An 18,418-nucleotide genomic window follows, 5' to 3' on the forward strand; every position below is an offset into this window, starting at 1 on the left:
TGTAGATTATTTTAAGGCTCATTTTCACAACAAATTGTCAGTCACTGAGCTCATAAAAAGCAGTGACCAAGAGGTCAATTGCATCGCCTCCAGCATGCGTGCCACTTTAACTGAGACTGGTTTGATTTTTGAGAAAATAATAACAAATTGATACAAATTTCACAAACAACTAATTGCTGGACCTTTTTACTCATTTGATTTTTAAAGTATAAGACATTTTTTTTTCATTTAATGACCAAGCGCGATGTGAAACCTATAACATAGCGAGGTTCTATGAAGAGGCGTTTTTTCCTTAATGAATATCTACAGTTTACGTTGAATGCAGGGAGCAGACATTGCAGTTTGTGGCTTACGGCCTGTCGAAAGGTGGCCAGGCTCGATAAGCAGGAAGCAGTCATTATATTAGTCTTTCACTGTAGGATAGATCAGGACAACAGATAATCGAAAAGTCACGTTTTTGGATTCGTTCGATGTAATCATCAGCCATGTGCATGATATATGTGACGACGGGGCATTACAAACGCTTATGAATGACATTCTTATTTTGCGTACATTCAACTCAAAAAGTAGAATTCAATCTAAACCATAAAGTACAGTTCGCGAATAGTCAATTTAACTGAATCCACTTCTGTTTTTTGCCTAGATAGTCATTATTTTGAGAAAAGATCCAAACACGTGCTTATTATTACGTAATTGACCGAGTTTTGGTGATAGACAGAGTTTCACAGGGAGCCCGGCTTGGTGATGCTAAATCGGTAATTAAAAATAAATAAAAATAAATACCACGTTTCATATGTTGATGACATTGCATAATAATCGTAACTCAATACACGGTCACTACACCAGTGTTTGTAACGCGTAACGTAATACAGTGATAAATTCAAATTCAAATATGTAACGCACGCGTTAAGAAGAGAGAAAGGAGAGAAGCTTCTCTCCTTTCTCTCTTCTTACGGGGCGTCTAATACTATTGACCGTTTGTATAGGGGTGTATTGAGTTACGATTATTATGTAATGTCATCAACATATGAAACGTGATCGTCTTTACCGATTTAGCATCACCAAGCCGGGCTCCCTGTGAGAGTTTTCGTAATTGATCGAGTTTTGGTGATTGACAGAGGTATTGTAAAGCGACCGAATTTTCGCAATTGACTATTTTTATAAGCATTGATTGACAAAAAACATATGGAACGTGCTTGTGTAATGCCAACCATTTTGTCACTGCTTTATTACGTAATATGTCCCTATAAATAAAGAAGAGCCCTTTCTCTTTACCACTTTCGCCAGGATCCCGCAGGAAGAACAGTTAACATTTACAAGACAAGATCTGCGTAAGATTCTTACTCACAATGGTATGTTGTTTCCCTCTTTTCTTCTATGCTTACGTATGGTGCTTTGATAATGCATATATATGTTACTAATATACTCAACTGCGTTAATATTCTCGATCAGTCTTCATTGGTTAAGAAGGATATGTGCATCAAGATGACCATGGAAGGGACAGTAAATGGTCACCACTTCAAGTGTGTAGGAGAAGGAGAAGGCAAGCCATTTGAGTAAGTGCGCAATTGTTTCATTTTTTAAACTACAAATTGCGGGCTCTGCGTATGTTCAATTGTTGTTTATCGCTTTTGATTATCTATTCGAAGAAAGTAGTATGAACAAATGTTGCGTCTTCTGTTTGTCGTTATATCTGACTAAGTTAAAGATGCAAAAAAGGGTGTGGTTAGTGGGTACCAGATTGTAAATCAACTACTAATTGTTAGACCAATTGTCAGTTAGCTGTTGAACCCCATCCCGACACCATCATAAAAACGAGTACTAAATATGTTTGGTGAATTCCGTCTGGATGTCGTATGTTTCCGGAACACGCCTTTAACATGACAGCAGTCTCTTGTTAGTTCTAAAGTGTATTCTAACTTCAAGTGAGTTCGAAATATAGGGTACAGATAAAAGCCATTAAACAAATTCATGGGTTTTTATTTATTTTCATATTTAGAGGTACCCAGGTGGAAAAGATAAGAATCACTGAAGGAGGTCCCTTACCATTTGCGTACGATATTTTGGCACCTTGTTGCATGTATGGAAGTAAAACCTTCATCAAGCATGCCTCAGGGATTCCAGATTACTTCAAGGATTCTTTACCTGAAGGATTCACTTGGGAAAGAACCCAAATCTACGAGGATGGAGGCTATCTTACCATTCACCAGGACACAAGGTAGAGTAGAGGGCGTCCTCTTTTTACGATTTGGTAATGAGCAATATTTACAGTGTCATATAGCAATAACTTCCCTTTCGATAATTACTTGACCAACACAAGTAGCCCCTCAATTAAAGTATAGAAAATCTGAATAAATTTCTTTTTCTCTCTTCAATTTAAGCATACAGGGAGATAGCTTTATTTTCAAGGTTAAAGTCATCGGTGCCAACTTCCCTGCCAATGGTCCCGTGATGCAGAAGAAAACAGCCGGATGGGAACCATGCGTAGAGATGCTTTATCCACGTGACGGAGTCCTGTGTGGGCAGTCTTTGATGGCCCTGAAATGCACTGATGGTAACCATTTGACGAGCCATCTGCGAACTACTTACAGGTAGGGCATGTTGTTTGGTAAAAAGTGAACTCAAAAAGTTTAGATTTACTGACACATAAGAGACTACATAAGATGACATTGCTTGTCTGAATACCAACATATTCATGCAAAGTTTATAGAGATGACTTTTGACTATCATCCCGCGCAATTAGTAGCATCACTTAAAATTATTTATTTATTTTTATTAAGATTTTCGTTGTTTGCAAACACTCATCGTTTAATTGTATAATGTCTTTAGGTCCAGAAAGCCAGCCAATGCAGTTAATATGCCAAAATTTCATTTTGGAGACCATCGCATTGAGATACTAAAGGAAGCAGAACCAGGCAAGTTTTATGAACAGTACGAATCAGCAGTGGCCAGGTACTGTGAAGCTGCACCATCAAAGCTTGGACATCACTAACAAGCAAGGCTATAAACAAGGCTGTCAGTTTGATTGGAAACAAAATCTAAATTGAAGCTAAAAGTTGTAGAACCATTTTCGTCTGTCTAATTGGTTAATTAAAGTTATATAGGGTAATATAGGGTTGTATTCAGTCTAGAATTTGAAATGTGTGCAAAAATTCTAAATAGAAATTTGTGCCAGGACGGCAATGACATGACATCATTTCAGAAAAAAATATGAGCCTTTGAATAAAATTGAATTAAGAAAAAAAAAAGGATTCATAAATAATCATATAGTATCAGTTTATTCGATGCGCCCTCATTTTTGATATCTATCCCATAAACTTACGGCAATTTGCAATCGCCAACTTACTAGGAAAATTGATTGGGGCTAACAGGCTTTGAACGAGCAGCCTCTGGTCTCTATCCCCGATCGTTAGACAAATTTTGCAAACAAATAATTTTCCGTCTCGAAGCGTTTTGTAGCAAGAATGTCTGTAGTTGTTCCCCTTTCAACGACTTGATAAAGGTTGTTGGTGATCAATTAACCTCTCTAGGTTGATGAGAATATTGTGATGAACAAGTAATCTCAGTAGTGCAAATATATGCGCGGGTGTGTGCTGGGTGGGGGGATGGTGGGTTAATATAAATTAATCAGTTTCAATTTCCATTTAGATTGCAGACCCCCTTTCGTGAGAGTTTTTTTTAGTCCCAAGTTTTGTCTTTTTCGATCAGTAACTAATGCAAAAAAGTACTTGAGGAATGGTCCACTAGACAGTAATAATATCTAAAACTCTAATATTGCGAATGACAAACTCAGTGAATTTGCTAATGTACATGTAGATTAAGGCTCATTTTCACAACAAATTGTCAGTCACTGAGCTCATAAAAAGCAGTGACCAAGAGGTCAATTGCATCGCCTCCAGCATGCGTGCCACTTTAACTGAGACTGGTTTGATTTTTGAGAAAATAATAACAAATTGATACAAATTTCACAAACAACTAATTGCTGGACCTTTTTACTCATTTGATTTTTAAAGTATAAGACATTTTTTTTTTTTCATTTAATGACCAAGCGCGATGTGAAACCTATAACATAGCGAGGTTCTATGAAGAGGCGTTTTTTCCTTAATGAATATCTACAGTTTACGTTGAATGCAGGGAGCAGACATTGCAGTTTGTGGCTTACGGCCTGTCGAAAGGTGGCCAGGCTCGATAAGCAGGAAGCAGTCATTATATAAGTCTTTCACTGTAGGATAGATCAGGACAACAGATAATCGAAAGGTCACGTTTCCAAAAGATCCAAACACGTGCTTATTGTTACGTAATTGACCGAGTTTTGGTAATTGACAGAGTTTTAATAAGTGACAGAGTTTTCGTAATGGACCGAGTTTTGGTGATTGACAGAGGTATTGTAAATCGACCGAATTTTCGCAATTGACTATTTTTATAAGCATTGATTGACCAAAAAAACATATGGAACGTGCTTGTGTAATGCAATGCACTGATAAGTGTGACATTCAAGCGTGAACGCAATTGACAAACAAATATTCAATTACATCGAAATGACAATTTTGAACCATTCCGCGCGCCATATCTTCTCGCCAGGTTGACTTCTTTGGTCACTGCTTTTTATAAGCTTTGTTTACAGCTTTATCGGTATCTTTGATGAATACTCTCAAAAATCTGTTGTCTGGCTCTTGATCTGAATGTACATCATTCGCATTTAGAGTTTTAGATATCAGGACCGTATCTTGCACCATTTTTTACATGCGTATTTTTTTGCCCTACTTCAACAATATCTGAGTAGCGCAGGCGAGCAGCGACACTAATCTTGGGTCATGCGTGAAGTTCAATGTTAGAACTTGAATGTTGGATTGTAATCCAACAATGACGGAAAGATTATGTGTTTGTATCTAAAAACTTTAAAACCTTAGTCCTTGAACGAGAAAATCTAATGGTTCATTTTAATATATTGTTTAGGAAATAACGTTCTCAAATTAAGTTGAATGTTGAAATTGATGTATATCAAAAGAGCAATGTTGAATCTTGTCCAGGCACGGAAAGCTATTAAAGAATGTTCAATCGTGGAACTCGAATGTTGGACGAGATTACAGCTAAGTTGAAATCGAAATCTTCAATGTCGGAAAAGCAACTAACAATATTGCATTGCAAGTGAAACACTGAATTCTTTATTAGAATGTTGAAAACCTGATGTTGAATTTTGTCGGGAATATAACGCCATATCATTTGGCCTCCCCGCAACTGCAATTTTAGGGGAATGTACTTTTTTCACGTGCCTGCCTCGTTGTGCTGTTTGGTCGCGCGTGATCTCTTTTACGCAACTTGTTGCGCCCCCCGCAACTTCAACTTCAGGCGTGGCAAATAATCTTTCCTCGCTCTCCTAGTTCATATATTATTTATCTCACAAACGATTTAGGGACAATTTAAGGGGAAAGCAAAGCAATTTTATTAGCTCTATCGATGCTTTTGTGGGCAGTGTTTATGATAAATTGTATTCTCGTCAAACAAAATTGATTTTATTTGGATTTTTTAAACGCAGTGTCTAAATGCCCGGCAGCCGGTCGCGGTCTAACATTAACCAAATGTCCGGCAGTCCAAACTTTCACCAAAAAAACGAGAACTGGCTACAGCTATTGGAATCAAACTAGTCTAACTTTATTATGGTATATTAAGCACTTCCTGTAGTCTGGACTGATTCGAAAAAAGATTGTCTGTATTCGCTCGGCATAGAATACGGAGCACTTGGTTCATGTCACTTAGAATATTTTCGCCAACACTGCCGGTCGCAATTTTCGCAAAAAATACGATAAATTACCTACGTTAATGAAGCCAAACTAGTCTAAATTTATCGAGGGATATTAAGCGCTTCTTGCACTCTACACTGCTTCTAATAAGGATTGTTTGTCTTTGCTCGGCATAGAATAGTATTTTTTTGCGAAAGTTTGGACTGCCGGGCATTTAGTGTATTTGAGACCGCGACCGCCAGTGTTGGTGAAAATATTCTAAGTGACATGAACCAAGTGCTCAGTATTCTATGCCGAGCGAATACAGACAATCTTTTTTCGAATCAGTCCAGACTACAGGAAGCGCTTAATATAACATAATAAAGTTAGACTAGTTTGATTCCATAAGCTGTAGCCAGTTCTCGTTTTTTTGGTGAAAGTTTGGACTGCCGGGCATTTAGTCAATTTTAGACCGCGACCGGCTGCCGGGCATTTGACACTGCGTTTTTTAAAACCATCTCTACTACATAGATGTTCTCCCTGAGTAAAGTTAGTATTATATAAATACCAGCTTACTTTTGAACCGTATGACCTACATGTAGCTGTTTAGCTTCCCTCTATTGCTAAGCCATCCATTTGTAAGTTTATATATTTACAAAAAATAGATAGCGACTTTTTATTGGGTTTTTTTTTTTTTTGAGTTTACGGTGCCCTTATTGTGCCCTTATAAGGGCATCGAGACTCTATGCTATCGCCTCCGTGGGTTACTACTTCATGTACGACCTCATGAAGTGGCACTATTATATATAATACGGCGATGTTTATTGTAGTGTGCCACGTCATGAGGTCTTACATGAAGTAGTAACCTCCGTGAGTGAAGGAGTAAGACTTCCCAGCATTCATAGCGAGCACAACAACCATGAAAAGCAACGGATAGAACTTGACTGGGATCGTTGGCCACGGACTTTCAGTCACAAATCGAGTTTTTGGTGAGTATTTGCCGTATATTATTGTCTTAGTGACTTTCTTTTAGTAAATAACAGCTTTTAATGGCGTTTTCATTTCAAGAAATGCCTTGCTGTGGCAGTATATGTGTAAAACATTAACAAAACTAAATTGTACTGCTTGGTGAATATTATTTCTTTGGTTTCTTTTGTCGCACAAAAACTGAATTATACTATTAAGTATTATCGTCTTTTAAGGCCTATTTACACGGCACGATTTGCCGCGCGCGACTTGACGTATACGGCAAAATCAGCTCAAAATCGGGTCGTGTAAATGGTCCTACGACAGACGTACGCGGCCTCAAGACTTGTCGTAGCATTTCAAACTTTGGCTTAAAACCCTACGACATGCCGTAGGAAAATGACGTAAAAATGACGTTTTTGAGCGAGATTGGCTATGGAACTAGTTGATTCCAAAACAAAATGGCGGATTTCCATGAAAACGTTTTTACCGGTAATTAAACACGAAGTGCAAAAATTCTGAATGATCTCATCAAATAACAAGGTAGACATGATTATTTACTGCACTTCTCAACTGTGAATGGTGGCATTTTACAAGAAACATTTGTGTAATGAGAAATAGTCATGTAATTTGACGAGTAAATTGCTCGCGTTTTTTTCGTACCGCGTGCGAAAAGTTGTGCTCGTGTAAATGGTACCAAAATTTGCCGTATACGTCAAGTAGCGCGCCGCAAATCGTGCCTTGTAAATAGGCCTTTACACATTAAATATTTGCGCTCTTCTCGTTTAAGTTGCCGTTTGTAGATTCTTCAGGCATGCAGATGTAGCTAGATGTCTCTAATGTATTCGCATTTTGTTAGTGCCGTTTTTTTTCACAATTAAGCTAAACTAAAAAAGTTTGTATTTGTAACGATACAAATGACTTGAAATAGGCTAGAATCAACTGAAGACATCTCAGTTTTGGTAAAATAAAACGTTGTGTTAAACCTAAACCAAGAGAAAATGAAATAAGAGAAGGAATTCCCGTGCCCCATCATGTGCACACTTTGATGCTATTTTTAGAATCATTGATGCTATTCTTAACTCGTTACCATGCCCGCGCCATAATCGTGTAGGACACGAAAAGCGCCATATTTCGCTACGTCCACGACAAAAACACACGCTTTGTTTACTGCAAGACTAGAAGCCACCTACCCTCAAAAAAATCAACCAATCAGGTTCTTCGCTCAAAATATCTCCAAGCTAAAAATAGCATCAAACTGTGCACATGATGGTTACAAGGCTATATAGGTAGGATTCCTTCTCTTAGTTCATTTTCTCTTACCTAAACTTAATAATGTCGTACATCATATTTTTTTGTATTTTCAAAAAAATGTCTTAATGTCTAAATGTTCCCATTTTCGAATTCGCGTTGACTTGATATATATTTTGTTTCGGAGTTCTTTTCATGAACCCGTGAAACACACTTAAACATATTACTCTTTATTAGTAAGCCTTTTTTTTCTCTTTTGTCTTCTCCTTCCTATTACGCTTTTTTTCGCACGGGTTTTTGTAAATCACTCTACTTCAAAGACTATCTAATAACAGTGATAATGAAAACATAGAGCAGTTTTCGTATGACTGTGAAAAAGTCGGTGCCGTATGCGTGCCTTGCCGCGACCGTGATGTTTTCTAGACTCTTGATTGGGGGATTTTTTTCTCACGCAATGTGATTGGTCGGATAGTGCCGTGACATTAGAGTGACTGTGTCGACGCCGTGTTCCGAGCCGTGCTTCGGACATTTGATTGGATGAAAAGTAAATTCTCGTACAATGTGATTGGTCTGGCGTACGTCTTGCCGTGTCATAAACGGGTTCGTGCCGTGAGCTTCCCACCGTCATGCGAAAACTGCTTTATACCTCATGCACCGTAGACTCACGTACCCATAGGGTACCTATTTTCTTTCACATGTACTTGTTAAAGACAGCTCTACTTGTTTTCAGTATTGTTGTGGTCAGCTACAGGATGACAAATAAATCAAATATAACGCCCTTCATGCCTACTCCCAGCACTTTACTTGCAATATGCAACAGCTAGTTTAAAAACTTTCCTTTGACTTTATGGATTTATGGGTTTTGCGCAAATACTGTAGTCGTTCTCAAAACTCTGGTTTTCCCTAAACGCTACGGTCCCTCTGCCATTCCGGTTTTTCCCGATCACGTGCACACATCATGCTCTTCGGCTTCGTAAGAACAAGAAAACAACATGGCGGAGGTGTGAGGGGTTGAAAATATGGACAAAATATTGCTGAATATACCGTAAGTAGCACTTTAAAACTTTAAAAAATATCTGATATGGAGACAAAATGTTCATATCTTGCTACCTAAATTTAATTGTAGGGGGTTCTGTTGTTTTTTGTCGAGTAATAAAGCATTTTCTTGTGCACGTGTTTTCGTTGCGTAGAGAAAAGTTTGTGCCGTTGAGAGTTAATAGACTAGCTGAAATTGTAGAGATTAGTTTAGTTTAGTTCGTAATTCGTTTTGAGGTTTTTCTTTCATTCACTAGTAAATATTTGTTTACTTTTTCGCGTTACTGAATACAGGGCTGTCAACTCTCCCGGATAAACCGGGAGTCTCCAGATTTTGGACCGTGTCTCCCGGTCTCCAGATTAGAGTATCAAATCTCCCGGATAATCCCGAAGCTGGCCATTTCTTGTCTTGTGAGACTAGACTTTCACAACCATAAAATTCCAATTATTTCATGTTATTTGTGTTATTTTACATCGCTAACCAAATCAAAACGTTCCTCATAAACTGTTCTTGCAAGCAGGCCATTGTAATATAAGCGATAATCTAATTGGTCAGAAATAAACCAATCACATCAAATGTTACAAAGCGAAAGACACCTTTTCGCGCGCCTTTTGACGCGCTGTGACGTCATGTCCCTTCCCTATCAATTCTCCAGAATTGAATATCTCAGGGGTTGACAGCCCTGTGAATAACTCGAGACTGTAGGAATTTATATCCCGTAAAAAAATATATTGCCCGAGCACTATTATTAAGCCTAATATATACCCCTAAAAACAGTATTCTTACAGTAACAACTCAAAGTACATTATAAAAATAATCACAATTTTGTAGACCATAAAAATTGGAGAGTGCGAGTTTGTATTTTATTAATATTTTGTATTTAATAAACCCCTACTCACCCCCTACCTCTCCCTCCCCCACCCCAGGATGGGAAAGAAAATTGCAGTTAATAGCAAAAAATTATAAATTTGTGGACCCAGTAGTGGAGCTTGCTGTATTTTAACCCCCCCCCCCCCCCCTAGTAGTGGAGCTCTTTTCTGTGGGGTTTGCTTTCCCCCATAAGGTGAAGTTTATAAAAAATAAAATAAAAAAGACCCATCTCTTTACTTACTTTACTGCTGCCCCACATTCCTTCGGCAGGGATGACAAAATGTGTCTCCAGAGTGCAAGACAACCAAATAATACAATATACATGTAACAATATTTTCTTTCCAAAATGGCTTTCCACTGGTCCTTAATAATGCGTAACCATATCATTAATCATTCTTTCGAAGATTTATTAATTGGGTACTACACACTGTAGATTTAATTTCATCCCTTCTCTTTATTGAAACTTAATCCGCTATTTGATTACATGATGATTGTGTCAGCAAAGATTTGTATTGGGCACAGGTAACCCAAATCAGAAAGAAAGATTGTTGCTCTAAGCTATTCAGTTGAATCAGGCTCAAGTGCCGGGTTCACTGTGTGTAAACCTAATTTTTTTCAATCAATACAATTTTACAAAACTTTTAGTGAAACTGGCTCTTCTTTTTTATTCTTCATGCAAACAACCATTAAAGGGCAACTTACCCCCCAAAATGACCCATTTTTAAGAGAAAGTACATCAAATGAGAAACACAAAAATTCAATTTTTAGAGGGGATAGAGCATCCGTGTTCCTAAAAAAATAATTTCAAAACATCGCATATATCGCTCTGGTGGCCGCCATCTTGCACTTTTATCGCGGGCTCAGAAAAACAGGTAATGACGTCACAACGTCATAAGAGTTCACGGCGTCAAGTTGTTTACGAGCGTTTGGTTGACTTCTTCCCCTGTTTCTGAGACGTTTTACTCAATATTTTACGAACGAAATACGGCCTGGTCATTCAATTAAAGGCATGTCAGAGTCTAATTCTTTTTCCGAAGACTCGGACAGCTCGAGAGACGATTTTGCTCAAGAATTTTTAGAAACGGACGAGTTTGTTTTACGGCCATATCAGTTCGAACCAGAAATAGAAATCTCCTCAGATGAAGAGTTCAGAGAAGGATCTGACAGTGACATTATTGAAGACGATGAACGAGAGAACAATCAACTAACAAATTCAGATTGGTAAGTTTTACTTCTTTCTTATCACGATAAAACTCAACTACGTATCCATTTTTTACAGTCGTGTTTACCACTTTCTTGCACTGTATATTTATGCATTTTAATCTGCCTCACGACCTTTGCAACCAAAAGCAAAACCAACTGTCACAATTACACATCGCTTGGTTGTCAATAAGTTATATACTGTAGGACACAGATTCAGGGATATAGTTGTGTCACAATTTGTGTATATACTCTCACTTGGGACAATCATTGATAGTGTTCAAAAATACTAAGGATTGTTTTATTTGTTAATAGGTGTACCTGTGGTAGCTGCCAAATTATGGATACAATAGCTGAATGCATCTGTTGCCAAGAAATCCAAAAAGTAGTTGCAACATGCCAGTCTGTTGTTGAAGATGGAGATGCTGATGAACCACCACCATGCATTACTCAACATCCTGGATTCTTACCTGTTTGTGGCAATAAGTATGTTCTTCGAACCGCATGGGCTCAGTACAAACAGCAATACAGAGATGCTTATGAAGGCCCAGAGCAGAAGCAGTACAGACACATTGCATATAGACAACTAGCAAGATGGTGCTGGGGAGTTCTTGGAAAGGAAGTTCGGGTTGTTCTGCCCTCTTGTGCTGTCATGTGCATCAGAGCACACTTCCCTCCTCCTGGACTAGAGGAGGACTTTCAGTTTGAGGGTTTTCATTATGCAGATGATTAGCTTGATATAATGTTGCATGGAGTGAATATATACATTTTATTTATTCCTTACTTCAGTTACTATACAGAGTGGATTTTTTTCTATCAGGAAAAATTCCTGGAATTGCAATTTTTTGGCATATTTAATTGCAAGATAATTGAAAACAAAAACATAGACTAGAAAAAGCTGAGACCAATATGCATAAGAATCATGTATTCATTTAGGATGCAGTACACGGAAAGGTGTGTTATATAAATTTCTTTTTCATATAAAAAGCTTTTTGTTGGTACAAACATTTTTTGAATGTTTTACATATTTTATTATTAAAAACACACTAAACAAAATACCCAGCTGAATAGTGAACCTAGTGTACAAAGCACTAGTGAACACGATCACTAGCCAACCAAGCAAAATTTGCAGTTATACGAGTCCTGGCAGCAAAAAAGTTAAATATGCTGAAGCAAATGTCACCATTCAATTGGATATTTTTCTTTAATATATTCATACTGGGGGAGACTCCCATATATAAGGTAGTGTAGATAGGTAAAGAAAAGACCTCTTTTTTACAGTCAATTCTTACCTAAATGGAAATAATATTTTAATAAAATTTTCATTTGAACATCTAAAAGGTACTGCATACTTATCTGCCCGTTTCATCAGGTCCCCTTGTCATTTTTAAAAATTACATATTTTGTATATAGCATTTATACTTGGGTCTGTCGTGTACCTTTCCATATCTGGGAGCTTTTTTCATTAAGGGATATCTTTTACCAGTATTTTACACGACTGTCCAAAGATAGCCTGCAAAGCAGAGGGGGATTGGGACTTGAGGGAGGGGAAGAAGGACCAAACAGTGGAGGGTCATATGACCTGCAGGTACACAAAGGCTAATTCTAATTTAGATTATCTTGAAAACCTGGACCGGTGTTTCTGAATCAATTCCTGTTTATCCGGTGCAGGCAAACTTGCAATGTTTGCTGGTAGGTCTACTTCTTCAATTTCCTGGAGGTCAACTTCTGAGCCATCACACAATCCCAGCACTTTCTTTTGAAGCTCAGGAAGGAAAGAATAACTTTTCTTTTCCAACACAGGCTTAACTACCCAACGCTTGTGCATTTTTGGGAAACATGGGCGGTATCTTGCCTCTCCCATCCTCGTCCCCGGCTTTTGAATCACAGCTTGGTTCCTTCCTGTGTTGTGGTTGTTGTCAATGGCTGCCAGTTGTGTTCTAGCAACCATACCCTTGTAGGAGAAGTGCTCTCTCTTTGGGCAGTACTTCAGGATCATGGAGTGGTATACTTCAAGCCCACCTGTGTGACAGAAGTCAGTGAGCTTTGCCAAGTCCTTCAGCAGTTTTGGTTGAAGGACCACTTCTTCAAGGGCTACATGAGCTGCAGATCCTGGTTTTAGCCAGCACTTTTTACGAGCTTCTCTCCGGGTTAGTCGAGGATGGTCACATTTTTTGAAGATCTCTGCATCTCTCCAAGAATGCTTGTTTGTCACATGATGCAAGATAGAGACCCACTTCTCTCTCAACAGCTGCACACTACCATTGCATGTTGCTGCACACCACCACAGATGGTTTGAGACCGACTGGATCCAATGTGAAAGGTCAGCACTTTTTTTCAACTTGGCCTTCTTGTTGAGTTTCTTCACAACAGATTTTGACAAATGCCATACGTCATATTGGTGTTTGATGTGGCTGTAATCTTTTTCCATGGTGCTAGTGATTGAGGTATGTCTGTCAGTAGTTATCCTCTTGATGTTAATATCGTCCTCATCCTCAAGACTACCAAGACTCCTAATGAAACCTTCTTTCTCCATAGCATTTGAAGATGTTGTTTCTGTGACCTGAACTACAGAGAAGGAAACTATCTTCCCTGAGTCATTGTCCATAAATGTGTATGTACCATACTTGGCATTATGGCCAGGGCTGTCACACCGTCCATCCCCATTCAAGTATACAAGAGGCTTACTTGACAGTTCTTGTAAAACGGCTCTTCTTTCTCTTTCCCAGGTATCATTTATTACAGGAAATAGATACCTATTCTGATTTTGGTAAAAAACTTTTTCACTGATAAATCGTAACCCAAGACATGAGGCAAAGTTTTGGATTCTTGTAAAAGTGTTACCAGTGAACAAAATAGATGAGCAGATTAGAAGGTTTCCTACCGGTGCACGATTGATGAGAGGCTGGGAATTCCACAAGCAGTTGTGACCTTTCATACATATGGTTTTAACCGTTACCATGCTTCCTGTGCAGGTAATGTTGGTGTCAGTTACAATGGAACCACAGTTGATACAAAACCTGAACAGTTCACCTAGGCATGCTGCAAATACCAAATACTTTGGCTCTTTGATGTAGGTGTCAAAGTGATACTCAGGTTCAGACTCTTTGTCTGTTGAAGAATTTGTTTCTTGTGATGAGATAATGTATTCATCCTCTTCATCACTTGAAAAAAGATTCACTTCTTCATCTGACAAAGGAAAAGACCCACAGGACTTTGCAGATTTCTGTGGTGATACATCATTCTTGCAATACTTTTGTGGTGACACACTCATGGGTACAGAGGGAGCAGTATAGCTGTATGGATGGTCATGCAGGATACTGTTCAATTGCTCAAATGTTGAATTTCCTTCTACTTGAATGCAGGCATCAGAAGTCTCAACACTAACATCCACATTTTCTGTTTGGGTTGAGGTGCTTTTTCGTATTGAAAGCTTTTCATCCAGACAGCACTGGACTCCAAAGTCCCTTTTGTTGGAAGGTGTTTCATCGAAGGAAACCTCCATATCAGATTCTTCAACCATTTCATCAAGTGCATGTGTAGTTGGAGTCAGTAGGTTATCCAATGTCTCATGGGGAAAAAGAAGTAAACATAATCATTTATAGAACAAATACAAATAACAATGAATGGCAGTTACTGGGGTTCTCACTGATTCCGATAGTTGAGACGACACTCAAGCTTTAATTGTTTATAGGACTTTCATTGACTCCATATGAAAGAGCGTATAACTTATTCATCCGCAATTCATCATAACTAAACCCGCAGCGGTAAACTTAGTATTAAGAATTTAACCCTTTGACTCCTACGACGCCCGAAACCGCCCGTAACAAAAACCGTCCGTATTTCCTACGACGCCCGAAACCGCCCGAAAAAAGGACGCGCCAGAAAAAAAATTCCCCCTCCCCCCCATAGGCTTTTTGTTTGTTTTTATCGCCATAACAATAAACGTCATTAATTAACCAATCAGATGGCGCCTTTTGCGCATATTTTTTCACTATAATTAGGAAATCCACGAGGTGTGAATTCAAAATATTTTTGCGCTCGCGCGGAGACACAAAAACAACCATAACATAGCAAATAGTGTTGAAAACAAATTTAATTTAGAGGCAGAATTTAAAGATTCATGAGATGAAAGCAGCTTATGTGGTTTTGAAGAAGAAGCAGAAGGAATAAAAGAACATTTAGGCGATTCAGATGTGGATTTTTATGGACTTAGAGAGCGAAGAAGAAGATGAGGATTCAAGTTCACAAGATGGCGACCCCGATGAAGAAGAATGGACGAACGGACTTACAATTTCCAGGCTTTGAAATGACTTAAGAATAAACTTTCCCTTGCCAGCCGTACCACAAGAAATGGAAGTTTGCTCATCCTTTGTTGGAGATGATTTATTTGATCTGAATGTCGCCGAAACGAACCTTTACGAACGACAGAATTTGACAGCCTTCCCGTGTACGCTTCGTCTTGCAAAATTCACCGAGTAGTTTACGCGCTTTAGTGAGAAGTATTTTCAGCGTTCTTTTCGTAAAACTCGTATAGGTATTCATTTTGGTTCCTTATAGAGGTCCCTATATGAAATTCTTTTCTTTTATTTCATTTTTTTGAAGTTAGACAATGGGTAATCTAAGGTAAGACAGGTAAGTTTAAGCGAGTCTTGCAAAGCAACCGCCATTAGCTGTTTTTTTCGTTGACTCGTCTCACACCAATAAGAGAACATTTCGCTTCATCCGGATAATGCAGGTAAGCAATTTATTGAGAAGATCAATGAGAGGAAAAAAGGATGTGTCCAGTGGAAGAAAAGAGGAGAAAAAACACCCAAGGGACGACCAAATGAGACTATCTTTGAATTCCTTCAGTGCGAAATATGCCTTTGCATGATAGACTGAATACGGCAAGACGGCTGAGCTGCTTTCATCTCTCTAGTCTTTATTTTCTTTTTTTCCACTCCTGTGAATTAAAACTCCAAACCGAAATAATTTACTGTTGTTCCTTCAGTTTGGGTGTGATTTGGAATTATTTTGACCCAATGTTTAGATATTATTTGCTTTTGTTTAGTGCTCGTACGAAATTGACAGTTGGAAGACATTCGTCAAAAAATTGTGTTTGGCATTTTTGAACTTCTCATTTTGGACTTTTTAAAATATTTTTGGTAAAATATTTGGCACCATTTGGTCCTCTGTTCACCTCATTTTTGAATAAACTTTATTTGGAAGCTATATCTTTTGTCTGTATTTACTGCGCATAGGGTTTATTTTACGCGTTATTTTTTGTTATGCATTCTTGAAAAATGTCCAGGGACAGGGGGCAGTCCGCGCGCTATTTCCCCAGGAGTCAAAGAGTTAATGCATTGGTTTGGTCTGAGCACAGTCACAGACCAGTCACGAAATAGCTCTAATATATATATAAGACTTACATATTACACTGACAATCTAGCAGTGCACGTGCGAACACAAACTACAAATCACCTACCTCTTTTTGTCGTTGTCGTCTTATACGGTTTTCTGTCGTAGCTCTTCTTTTACTAGGGATGGTTGAAAAGTTAAAAATACTTGGAATTGCATCAGCCTTTAACCTCCTTTTTCTTTTTTCGCCTGTTAGTTGCTCCATAAGGTCGGATTCGAAGCAACCATCCTCGAAGTGCTCGCTACATACATAGCAATTCTTCAATGGCGGCAGATTTGCTCGTCTTAGACGAGAAATCCAAGCTTTCTGAATTTGTAAATCTTTAGGAATCTTGTGATAGCTAACATCTTTTGTTTTTGTCGAATAGTTAGTGCATTCAGGCACGCAACAATTAACCATTTTGTCGAAAAAGCCACTTCAAACTCTCATGCTTACAGAAAAACTCTACATATCCAAACACACGTTGACGTTGTGACGTCACACCTGAATGCGGTAATTTATCGCGGGCTCAAAGATGGCGGCCACCAGAGCGATATATGCGATGTTTTGAAATTATTTTTTTAGGAACACGGATGCTCTATCCCCTCTAAAAATTAAATTTTTGTGTTTCTCAATTGATGTACTTTCTCTTAAAAATGGGTCATTTTGGGGGGTAAGTTGCTCTTTAATGACGGTGTCTACTGTTGTCAGTGCGCGCAGTTACTGCGCATCTACATCGAGGGATTCCCGCGGTTTTCAAAAGCAAAACACTTGAAGGTACAAAAAACGTTGGCTTGGGCCAAATTTAAGACCAAGAACAACAGCAATAACTATTTTCTTATGTAATCAAAGATGTATCACAGAGTAATCTTTAAGAATTCAGGTGTTTTTGGCAAAAAAATGTGTTTTTACTTTTTAGAAAAAGCAGTTTTGATCGCCTTTGATCGGTGAATAATAAAATAACTTTTTCAATATTTCCATACAGATAAGCTTTGTTTTAAAGTTAAATGAAAATTGAAAAGGAATCGCACATTACCCCAAATATCAACCATTCATTTTAGGTTTTCCTTCGAGTATAATTACATAAAATGAACTGACTTTTGTAGTTGAAAGACCTCGCCGTATTATATAAACTGTCTTTCACTCGCTAAAAAATATATTCAAAAACATTCATGCAAAAGGCATACTGTCAAAAAAAAATTATATTTTGATTTATTAAATCTATCTCTTGCAAGTGAAGTTAAACTGAATGTAAGTTTTTATTTTACAAAAGTTTTTGTCTGGTTCTTGCTTTGCATGCACGACTGGCGTGAAACATTCATGAAAAGCAGTCCTTTTTCCGACTTCAAAAAATACTTTTACACACCATTTGCTTAAGGAAATCTTTTCTTCTACACAGGAAGTAATAATTAATTATTATTCTTCGAATTGAATAAGTTTTCTGAATAAGTTCTTTGAAGGCTTGAAATATTGCTTTTCCTTCAGTTTTCCTCCTGCTTGTAAAACCACGAGGAGAGGAAGGAGTTGCTGCAAACACGCCAAAAGCAGAGCTGGTCATGCTGTTTCGTAACCCTGCGTCACGCTTGTCACGCTTTTAGCACCCGATTTATCCTCAAAAAAAATACTTTAAAGAATCATAACTTTTTAAAACTTGTGGGTACCCCCAGTTTTTTTTATCCAAAATATAAGAGAAATATTTAGATAACGTTTTATACTAGCTTTCTAATATAAAAATGGTTTTGGATGCAAATGTAAGCAAAAATGTAGTATCCCTTCAGAACCATATTTAACACTTTTGAGGGCAAAATTTGGTTTAAAAAATTGTTTTTTTTATATGATACAAATTTTTTTGAATATTTGATATAAAGAACACAACTTGTTGTTTATTTGAAACAATTTTCAAATAAAATCTATCAAAACAATTTCGAAATATGATTTTTTCCCTTGTGAAAAAAAGTGCTTATGTCATCGGTGCTTAACGTCAATTATCTCGCT

General features: G+C 37.9%; 3 protein-coding genes and 1 long non-coding RNA gene across 4 annotated transcripts in view; 3 read left to right on the plus strand and 1 right to left on the minus strand.

The window, feature by feature from the left end:
• Positions 1-1,196: 1,196 nt before the first annotated feature.
• On the plus strand, positions 1,197-3,109 carry LOC116295392 (GFP-like non-fluorescent chromoprotein FP595). Its single transcript, XM_089034335.1, has 5 exons — positions 1,197-1,352; positions 1,453-1,556; positions 2,000-2,218; positions 2,382-2,591; positions 2,830-3,109. Exons 1-5 carry the CDS (start codon positions 1,350-1,352, stop codon positions 2,990-2,992), a joined length of 699 nt encoding a protein of 232 aa, XP_088890461.1. The 5' UTR covers positions 1,197-1,349; the 3' UTR covers positions 2,993-3,109.
• A 5,110-nt stretch (positions 3,110-8,219) lies between these two features.
• Positions 8,220-18,418, plus strand: part of LOC116289818 (uncharacterized) — a 37,129-nt gene continuing 26,930 nt past the window's right edge. The window contains exon 1 of the long non-coding RNA XR_016120601.1: positions 8,220-8,982. This is a non-coding gene — a long non-coding RNA (uncharacterized LOC116289818). The remainder of the gene's footprint in view (positions 8,983-18,418) is intronic.
• LOC148909031 (uncharacterized) lies at positions 10,568-12,383 on the plus strand. Its single transcript, XM_089033889.1, has 2 exons — positions 10,568-11,064; positions 11,359-12,383. The coding sequence occupies exons 1-2, from the start codon at positions 10,853-10,855 to the stop codon at positions 11,774-11,776; spliced, it is 630 nt and encodes a 209-aa protein (XP_088890015.1). The 5' UTR covers positions 10,568-10,852; the 3' UTR covers positions 11,777-12,383.
• LOC148909032 (uncharacterized) lies at positions 12,229-17,080 on the minus strand. The gene is made up of 2 exons (XM_089033890.1): positions 16,511-17,080; positions 12,229-14,611 (listed from the first exon to the last, which is right to left on the minus strand). Exons 1-2 carry the CDS (start codon positions 16,841-16,843, stop codon positions 12,659-12,661), a joined length of 2,286 nt encoding a protein of 761 aa, XP_088890016.1. The 5' UTR covers positions 16,844-17,080; the 3' UTR covers positions 12,229-12,658.

The sequence above is a fragment of the Actinia tenebrosa genome, unplaced genomic scaffold (genome assembly GCF_029948245.1).
Source record: "Actinia tenebrosa isolate PJP-AT-01 unplaced genomic scaffold, QUT_ActTen_1.0 PGA_scaffold2__45_contigs__length_23673736, whole genome shotgun sequence".
In the NCBI taxonomy this organism is placed as follows: Eukaryota; Metazoa; Cnidaria; class Anthozoa; order Actiniaria; family Actiniidae; genus Actinia; species Actinia tenebrosa.